This window comes from Pyrgilauda ruficollis, unplaced genomic scaffold (genome assembly GCF_017590135.1).
Source record: "Pyrgilauda ruficollis isolate IOZ18807 unplaced genomic scaffold, ASM1759013v1 scaffold11, whole genome shotgun sequence".
NCBI lineage: Eukaryota > Metazoa > Chordata > Aves > Passeriformes > Passeridae > Pyrgilauda > Pyrgilauda ruficollis.
In genome coordinates, this window is record NW_024509210.1 from 8,119,563 (window position 1) to 8,128,863 (window position 9,301).

At 48.4% G+C, this 9,301-nt stretch overlaps 1 protein-coding gene and 1 long non-coding RNA gene across 2 annotated transcripts; one reads left to right on the top strand and one right to left on the bottom strand.

Moving 5' to 3' along the window:
- Positions 1–127: 127 nt before the first annotated feature.
- LOC121358227 lies at positions 128–9,031 on the top strand. The gene is made up of 3 exons (XR_005955847.1): positions 128–782; positions 2,696–2,880; positions 8,931–9,031. It is a non-coding gene; the product is annotated as an uncharacterized LOC121358227 (long non-coding RNA).
- Positions 2,830–4,809, bottom strand: LOC121358223 (homeobox protein B-H1-like). Its single transcript, XM_041476234.1, has 2 exons — positions 3,859–4,809; positions 2,830–3,768 (listed from the first exon to the last, which is right to left on the bottom strand). Exons 1-2 carry the CDS (start codon positions 4,447–4,449, stop codon positions 2,830–2,832), a joined length of 1,530 nt encoding a protein of 509 aa, XP_041332168.1. The 5' UTR covers positions 4,450–4,809.
- Positions 9,032–9,301: the final 270 nt, after the last annotated feature.

The window sequence follows — 9,301 nt, forward strand, 5'->3', positions numbered from 1 at the left end:
TCCCCCCGGCCCACGTGTGCCCGCACCGACCGCTCCGTTGCGGAGCCTCCCTCCCGGAAACAGCGGCTGAGCGCGGAGTTCCGGGCGCGGCGGAGCGCTATTGCGGGCGCACACGGTGTCCCACAGCGGGAGGGTGGTGGCGGCGCCGCGCAGCCCGCACCGGGAGCGGGGACGGGAACCGGGAGCCGGCCCCTGTGCGCGTGTTCAGGAGTAAGTGACTCTCCTGCAAGCTCGGTGAAAGCCCGCGGTAGCTACCCGGCGGGGTCAGCCCACAGCACCCGGAGCGGAGGAGGCGTGGGGACCCTCAGCTGCCCGCGGGCTCGGGGCAGCCCCCGTACGAAGTGGCAGATGCGGCCTCAGCGATTACTGCGAGAAGGATAAAAAAATAAATCCTTGCCAAGGACTGTGGGAGGACGAACAAGTCACAGGGTAAAAGCTATGAAGGGCTTTTCCATGCAGTGAATTGTGAGGGAATGACGGAAACAATGGGGGTTTCAGCTGACGGAGCCCGTCCCGGGACCGAGCCCCGTCTGGCCAGCCAGGGCCGCGCTCCCTGAGCCCACGGGAACGGGGACTCCACCGCCTCCCCGGGCAGCCCATCCCGTGTCTAATCACCTTTTCTGTGAAGAAATTCTTCCTGATTTCCAACCTAAGCCTCCCTTGGTGCAGATTAACACAATGTCCTCTCCTCCTGTCCCTAATACGCCCTGGGGGCGTTTTGCAGGTACCAAGCCCTGCACCCACAGGGACATGACCAGGCACGCAGAGGGCAAGGTACCCAGGTGAGAAGTGAGCCATTGTTTTATCTCAGGTCTGTGCCCCGCCTGAAGGCCAGTCCCCTGAGGTGCGCTGGTGGTGCAGACCCTGCTCAATGAAAAAGGGTGATTCTCCTTACGGCATGAGCCAGCCATGAGGGGCAGGGCTGCTAACGAGGTGTCCGGCCGTGAACTGCTCCCTCCGTGCTGCTGGCCCCATCCTGCCTCCCAGGCTTCCAGCTGGACTTGCAGGGGCCGTGCCTGTCACACTATTCCCGCTGCTGGAGGAGGCGACTGTGAAGAAAGGAATGTGATTTCACGTTCCCACATAAGGAGGAGCTCGGGCCACCCTGCAGTGTCAGCCCAGCCTGACTAAAAGTGACATTGGTGAATTTGGATCCTTGCTGTCTCTTTGACAAGTTATCTAGAAGAAAATACATTTTTCAATATTTAGCATGTAAAATCCTCCCATCTTTTATAAACAGGAGTATTTTACAGGCAGTAGAAGAGTAGTTCAACTGCTGAGCACGTTTGGTCCCTGCCCCAGCATCACCTGATCACATGACAGCAGAGATGCTGTTGGCATGCAAGTCCAGGGGAGGCTGCTATACCATGGCTGTGGAAGTACCTCCTATGTGATGAATAAGCAGTCTCGTTAGGAAGGTATTATGAGGGAGAGGGTATATGTAAATAAAAAAAGTCTTAATGCGTTTTTTTCCAAAAATTTACTACAAGAGTCATATATATGATCATAAATACAATCTTTGTCCTTCACTCTCAAATACAACTTGTGTTCAAAGTGCCCTGCAGCTATTGTCTGAAGCCATATAGCTCTTCTGTAATACATGAGCTTCTTCCAGTCCTTTAGGTTAAGGCAGAAAAGTTACAGCCACAGATAAAAATTACTGACAAATTCAGGACAAATTTTCTGGACTTCTTGTGTACACACCTCCATAGACATTTTGTTCAGGGATATCAATTTTATTAATAAAATAATGGTCTGTGATTAAGCTTTATTTTCATTGTTTCTCTTGTTCTAGAAACAAAATAATTGAGTTAATAGCAAATTATTACAATCTAAAGCATACTTTAAAATATTCCAGAGACACATTTAAAACACAAAAATAGATCTGCATGTAGAGTTTTCAGCATCCTAGGCCTAATACTGCTTTAACACACATCCATGGCAGTTCTCCAGAGGTACACATGAAGAACCTTTCCATGATTACTGTGGTTTTCTGGATAACCATGGATCTTGAGAATTCTAAAAATAGGATCCATGTGCAAATGCAAAGATGAAACACATTCTTGTCTCCTCTGAGTGCAATTCTACAACTTCATGAAGGTAAAAAACCTTAATTTGGCAACTAGACAATCACAATTAAAAAAAAAAAAAGTCAATTTGCAAACAAATTACACAAAAATCACAAAAATATTGCCTTTTAAAAGACTGTCGTCATTTTTAAATGAAAACACTATATATTAAGTACCCAGGAAAAGACCATTAGTGTTCTTTATGAGGAACATACCTAAAATGCAAACACACCCAGTGCCACCACCAAGGCTGCTTTTCCCATGCTTGTACCCCTCTTGTGTTAATCCTTTCTCAACTAAAAGCTATAAATAAGTCTGTTATCTAGGATTCCTTAAGTTAAAATAAGTGAATAATGACCAGAATAGAAACAAAACTCAGTAAAGGCCACAAAAACACCACCCTAGTGCTAAGCCTCCTGGCAGAATTAATGCAGCACAGTCTAACACAGAGCTCCTCAGTGCTGACACACTTGTGAAGATCAGCCTGTGCATGCAGGTTAACGTCAGGCTGCCCGTAACCAAATGCTGCAAGGGGCTGGTGAAGGATGGCTTGGGGTGGGGAGGCAGCTCACAAGCAGCAGGTAGCCCTTCCTAACATGGCTTATCTTTCTTTCCCTCCTATACAGGGGCACGAAACTCAGAGCAAGCACTCTGCACCTAGACCTGCAAAACCTCTAGCCACTTCAGACAACACTGGCAACTGAGAAAAAAAAAAAAATCACATTCGTTTTCCATCAGGCAAGTGGACCCACTGCCAGTTTCATGTCTGACCCAATTGACAGACTGAATTCTGGCCACCAAAAGCAGAAAGGTAACTTTTTGTCTGACCTTGCTCCATATTTTGCTCATTCTCAAACAACAAATCTAACCCTATTCCCAAAATTTCATTTCTCATGCCCAGCCAATGAGGGTCATAGTCATTTACTGTCTCCAGCAGCTGCTGCTCATACAATGGGGCTGGAGTGGCAAGTGCAGTTTGATACCCCCCTTCATGCTTTGGAAGTACCAAAGGAGGACTAGCATTACTAGCTGCAAGCAGAGGTGAGCTGTGCCTCATCTGCTCGGGCTCAAGCTTAGGTTCCCCCCCATCAAAACTGCAAGTGGAGCCCTTCCCAAAGGGAGGAGTGCTTGACTTAGCATACAGACAGTTCTCAACACCCAGGCCCTGGTTAGCACTGCAGTAGTTTAAGACAGGCTTCCTGTACATGTTCTCTTTAGCTGCTGGGTGTTGGTGATCTGTGCAAGGCTGGAAAACATCTGCATCTGAGTAGCAGCCTTCAGGGAAGGATTTCTTCAGGTACGGATACTCCTGTGCCTGCTGCACAGGGAGCGAGAACGGAGGGGCACTCCCCACGCTTCCCGCACCTAGTGGGACCCCTCTTCCCGAACAATCCAAACCGAAGTCAGCTGGGGTCTGACCCAGCGCTCCAAAAGTGTTATCCAAGCTCCTGAAATGCATGTCGAGCCTTGAGTACGGCTGCCCCGAGTAGAACGGCGGCTGACCACCGAAGCTCTGGCTCCCTCCTGGCAGGCCTGGCTGCGGGCAGAGAAGGTTCCGCTCTGTCCCCGGGCGCTGCTGCGCCCGGGGCTGCTCCTGGCCAGCGCACCGGGGCGGCTTCGGCTTGCTCGGCCTGGCGTAGGCGGCGGCCTCGCACTTCTTGTGGTTTAGCTGCCGGGCTCTCCGGTTCTGGAACCACACCTGCGGGACCGGCAGAGACTAAGCACCCGAGCCACCGGGGAAGCCGCTCCGCCACCCGCCCGTCCTCCCTGCCCGGACCGCCCCTCTCACCTGGATCCGGGACTCGGGGATGTTGGTGAGGCTGGAGAGCTGCTCCCGTAGGGCGATGCCGGGGTACGGCTCCTTCTCGAAGGCGCGGACCAGCAGCTCCAGCTGCGCTTTGCTGAAGGTGGTTCTCTTGCGCCGGCCGCCCTCCCGCCCCGAGCTGGGGCCGGCGGGGCGCGCCCGGGGCTCGCCTGCGGGGAGAGAACGGGGAGCGGCGGTCAGCGGGGCCCGGCAGCGTCCTCCTGCCCCAACGCCGCCAACACCGCCACCAACACAGCTACCACCAACACTGCCACCAGCACCGCCACCAAGACCCCCGCCGCCTGCCCGCCCGGCGCGGCTCACCGGCGGGTCCGGGGCTGGGGGCCAGGCTGGCGGAGGGGAGGCTGGCAGGGGCCAGGCTGGCGGGGAGCAGGCTGGCGGGAGGCAGGCTAGCGAGCTCCATGCGGGCCGAGGTCTGCGGGCGGTGTAACGGCACTGGCAGCTCCGTGCCTTAAAAGCCTCCACCCCGGCCTTTAGCGACCCCCACCCACCCGGCCCGGCCCCTCTGCGGCTCCGAGGGTGACTCAGAGCTGTCTCCCACACCTCCATTGTCATCCCATCACCAAAATACACATAATGAGGGCTCGCCCCATCCAAGGAGCCAAAGTGTCTCCCAGCGAAGTCCCCGCTGCTGCCACCAACCCATCCACCTTTCTTTAATTCAAATGGAGAGCAAATAATTTAATGAAGAGATCCCTCCGAGGGAGCTCCCCTTCTCTCTGCACTGCAGGCCTGGAGCTCTGCTGGAAACCCGGTGCTCCCCCAATGCAAGGAGGCCTCCATACCACCCGTCTCCTAAAGGCAAGCCATCCCAGAGCTTACTGTACCCAAGTGACAAGTCCTTGTCTTCCCCATTTGGTTACCCTGCTCCTATTCCCATCCATGGGACATTTCTCATCAGCTTTACTGCAGGAAATAAAATGCTGGTGGCTTTACTAGACGTTGCATCCACACCCAATGTTCACAGCAAAGAACAAAGCTTCCCTCATCACACTCAGGTCATCCAGGTCAGATGGAGCAGTCTCCCTCCAGAGTGCACGCTGAAGAGCTCAGCAAAGGTTTTCCTTTCCTGGAGGAGCTTGCTTTCGCTCCAGACTGCTCTGCTCATCCAAGTCAGGTACAGAACAAGCAAGGTCTGTGCTATCAGCCCAAGGTGAAATCATGAACAGCATATTAATTCAAAAGAGTGGCCAGAAATATCATTTAAGAGAGCCAAGAGTGACATAAGGGACTTACAGGGAGCAACAGTTGCAACACTGAAAAGGATTAGATGTTAGAAGAGAAGCAAATCAATTAGTCAGTGTAATAATTTGTCAAATGAGGCCACTAATGGCTGTCACTGAAGGTGTTCAAGAACAGCAGCATCATTACATCATTTGTTTTTCATCTCAACTTGTCCCCATTCGTTTTTCAGACTTGGGACCTACTCCAGCTTGCTGTGATTCTGAAGGGTACAGGGACAAAGTGTGTGTGAGCTGGTACACACTGTTTGCATTCTGTAGGGACCAGTGCACCCATCATCCATGCTGCCACTTCTGGGTTGAGCTGCACAAGGGTTTTAGCATTACACACACCATCACAGTGCTTCACAACAAAAAATTCATGTCCTTCCACACAGGGATGACAGTCAGGGCTGACTCCTGTGAGTCTAGTACTCCGGAGACTGGATTCCTTTAGCAGCTCGGTCCATAAGGCAAGGTACATGCCTTCACTAAGCCTAAATAATATATTCAAGCAGAAGTGCATATGTATCTGAGTGCTCAGATACAATAAGCAGACTTATAAAGCTTGGGGGCATAGTTTTATTGAGAGTGTTCACTACAGCAAATTCGGCTTCAGCTATTAGTTCTTGTTCTAAGCATGCAGGCTTCACCTCTAGCTGCCAGGAAGTCCTCACAGGGCTTTGCACCCAGTCATGCACAAGCCATCTCCAGTGCACTCTGGGCTAACAAAGTTCGTGCAGCTGCTCCTTCAAAAAAAGCTGATCACTTTTTTTTTTTTTTTTTTTGACCAGTTTAGTTTTTGGTGAACTTAATACAAGTATCAGCATGGGACAGGGATGCACAGAGGCAAAGGGTAAGAGAGAATCAGGGAGCCGCAATTTGAACCAGCACAATAAAGTATGGAATTGCATATGACCTTTCCATCTCTGCAATTCCAATACAATTGTCCATGGGGTGCATGCTACACTGGATCAAGGATGCCAAGGATGTTTGCAGGGTACAAAGAGAGATTACTTATTCAGTCTGCACAGAGGGAATGCTGAAACAAATGCTCAAAATTTTCTTTCTGGATTTCCAGTTTTCATAGCAGAAAAGATCATCTCATGGGACTGACTATAGCACAAAGCTGCCCCTGTAGGCAGCCTGCAATATTGAGCTCAAAAGAGCAGGGAAACCTCCTCTTCCAACACACACATACACACCTTATAGACACAGCCAGTGCAGAAGAGATAAGAAGGAGCCAGCAGAGGCTTGCACAGACTTGCACTGCTTGCTAACAGTGACTGTCCATCACTGCTAGCTCGGCTCAAATAGAACAGCTTTTGTTAACATCCCCTAGCATAGAGAGAGCAGTTCACACTTCCCGGAGTTATTGTTTGAGGAACTCGGCCAGGCAGCCTCTTTACACCCTTCATTTTCAGAGATTTTCTTTGCAATGCTAATCGATAGAGATTGCGAGTTTTGTTTTTAAGTCAGATTCCAGGAAAGAAGATGACAATCGTTGCCTCTCCCTCCTTTTCCTCCTTTTATGCTGAGGCATGTGGACTTGGCCTAACATAAGAGTTAATTTCTGCCACAGCTGCAGTTTGACCATACACTAATCAAGAACAGTGACCAGCCCTTGCTGCCCTTGTTCCTTGATGTTCCCTTGGCATCCTTATGCTGTTGCATGTCAGTAATAATCAAAAGAATTGTTTGTCAGCTCCTGCACCTCCTCTCTGAATTCCATCAGGAAAATAGTATTCTGACCCCTACTTTTGATTCATTTCACAAATAGAGAAATGGGAGAAGTGTGGGAAAAGAAGCAGGAATACCCAAAGCAGCATGCTTAACAAAACCAGCATATATTTGGTTCACAGATTGTCTTCAGACTTCCACAAAAATCCACGGAATTTTGCTATAGATTTACATGGAGTCCAGATGTGGAAACCCATTCAGCCGGGGTTCCTTTATGCCCTTTGTGATACAAGTGCAGCTACAGAGGAATCCAAATCACAGGTGGGATATGCTGAGAATAGAACAGAAATTAAGGATACGTAAGTAAAGTGTATTTAGGAGCAACGACATAATTATTAGACAAGGACTAGCCTCAGTGCTCTTTAAAATGGCTCTCGAAAAAGTGTTTGCACCAATCCTATGCAGGGCGCTGGAAGCAGCTCTGTTCTCTCCCTCCAGAGCAGCCTTCATGTCGGGAGCTTTGGTGGCCCCAAAGTGATGCTAGCATGGAGAATATGCTGAATCACCCAGTGCAGCAGGGCTCTGTCACCAGGCGCCTGCCTGGGGAGTCTTAGGAAAAACACCCTTCAGAAATCCCTACATCAAACATTTTCTAGGGCAGTACAGAGCTATTGATGTTTGAGCAGAACTTTCAGCCCGAAGGAGGCAAGATCAATTTCACTAGTTGGTCTTCAGACATTAACACCTCATAAAAACGGTGCTCGTGCCCTGCTTATCTGGAATGTGTCCTTAATTATCTTTTGGTACGCCTTTTGCAGCCCATTACTTACCAGTCAACACTGCTTTAATTATGGGCTTGGCAGTAACAGGCAGCTCTTACATCGTTGAAATAAAAATGCCAGAAAGCAACTCGGGAGAATTGCAAAGAGATTTCATGTTCAAATGGAAAACTGTGGAATTCAGCAAAGGGACATGGATTCTCATTCACAAAGATTTCATAGCATGAGCAGTACTCTCATGGCCAGGGGCACCCAGGAATCCTCCAGAGAACATGAGCAGACAAGTGATGGTTGTGCTGTCCCCTGTTCCTCAGGGAAAGGAGCACTCCCAGCAGCCCCACTTGCTTTGAAAAGTAGTTCAGTGTCCGGACATGTCCAATTCCCTGGGGTGCCAGAAGGATAAGCAGGATGGAGGCACATTTTGGACCTTGAGCAAAAAGAAGGCAACATTTATGACAATCCTTGCTTTTCAAGAGTATTCATTCCCCAGTTCAGAACTGGCTCTTGAGAAAGCTGTCACCTACATTGAGCTTTTCCTAACAGTAAGCACCTTGGTTATGCCAAGGCATTGCTCTAGACTTTTCTCCTACCAGAAATAGATGTTGCTTCTAATGCTTGAAGGTGTGGGCAAAAAATATTGCTGAGAACACCGTGTACTTTTGGGGCATATCAGTCTTGCTCTAGTTCACACGAAAATTTATAGATTTCAAGATGAGAAATGCATTAGGCCCATTTCAGATAACTTGGAATAATATTACACTTCAGTATTTCTTATATTTGAATAAATACAAGAAATAATTTAAATAGTTTATGTCACTGATTGCAATGCTCTGAAATCCAGGGTAGTGATAAAAAAAGCTCCTACCTACAAGACTGAATGTCTGTCTTGCCTGATATTTAACTCTTCACCAGTGACAAAAATTAGATACCTGCCAAAGGAAGGTAGGAATCTATAACCAGCTCAGTAAATTACATACTGGTACTTTTACTTGGAAATTATGATGAAGACCTTGGTCATTTTCAGCCCAGAGTTTCTATTTTGTGAATTTATCCAGTCTTTCTCGGAATGTATGTAAAATTGTAGCTTCTTGAGCATCCTCTCACTAGGACATGTCACATGAAACAACACTTAGTTTTCTGTGTTCTGAACATGCAACTTGCTAAAATCATTTGGCTTCCTGCCACCCACCCAAGAATGTGGAGTGACCTTCACTGATTCCAGCAGTTCACACTGACCATTTTTTCATAAAACCCCTTCACTCTCTACCCCTTCAGCCACCTCATTTCCAGACTGAAGAATCCCATCTTATTCATGCTAGCTGCTCCATGCCTTTGTCATTCACATTTTCTTTTCCAGAGCTTTTTCTGGTTATGCTGTGTCCTTTATGAAAAAAGAAGATAGAGTGACTATCAGAATTTAAGATGTAGAGGAATAATGATGTTTTAACTATTATGAAGGTAATGTGCAGGTTTTTTTCCAGTGCTTTCCTAACAACTAATATTTGCTTTGCCTTTTTGACCCTCACTGAGCTTGCATTCTCATAGAATTATCTATCAAACTCCAAAATCTCATTTCTGTATTGTAATGGTAATCTGCTGTGAAACCTGAAAACAGTTCCTTACTTGTACTGTCACTATGCTGCCTGCTGGTGAGTTTTTGAGTCCTGTGGCAATCTTGAAAGAAATTGTCATCCCTATCAAAGAGAAGGCTGCCTTAAATTTTAAAGG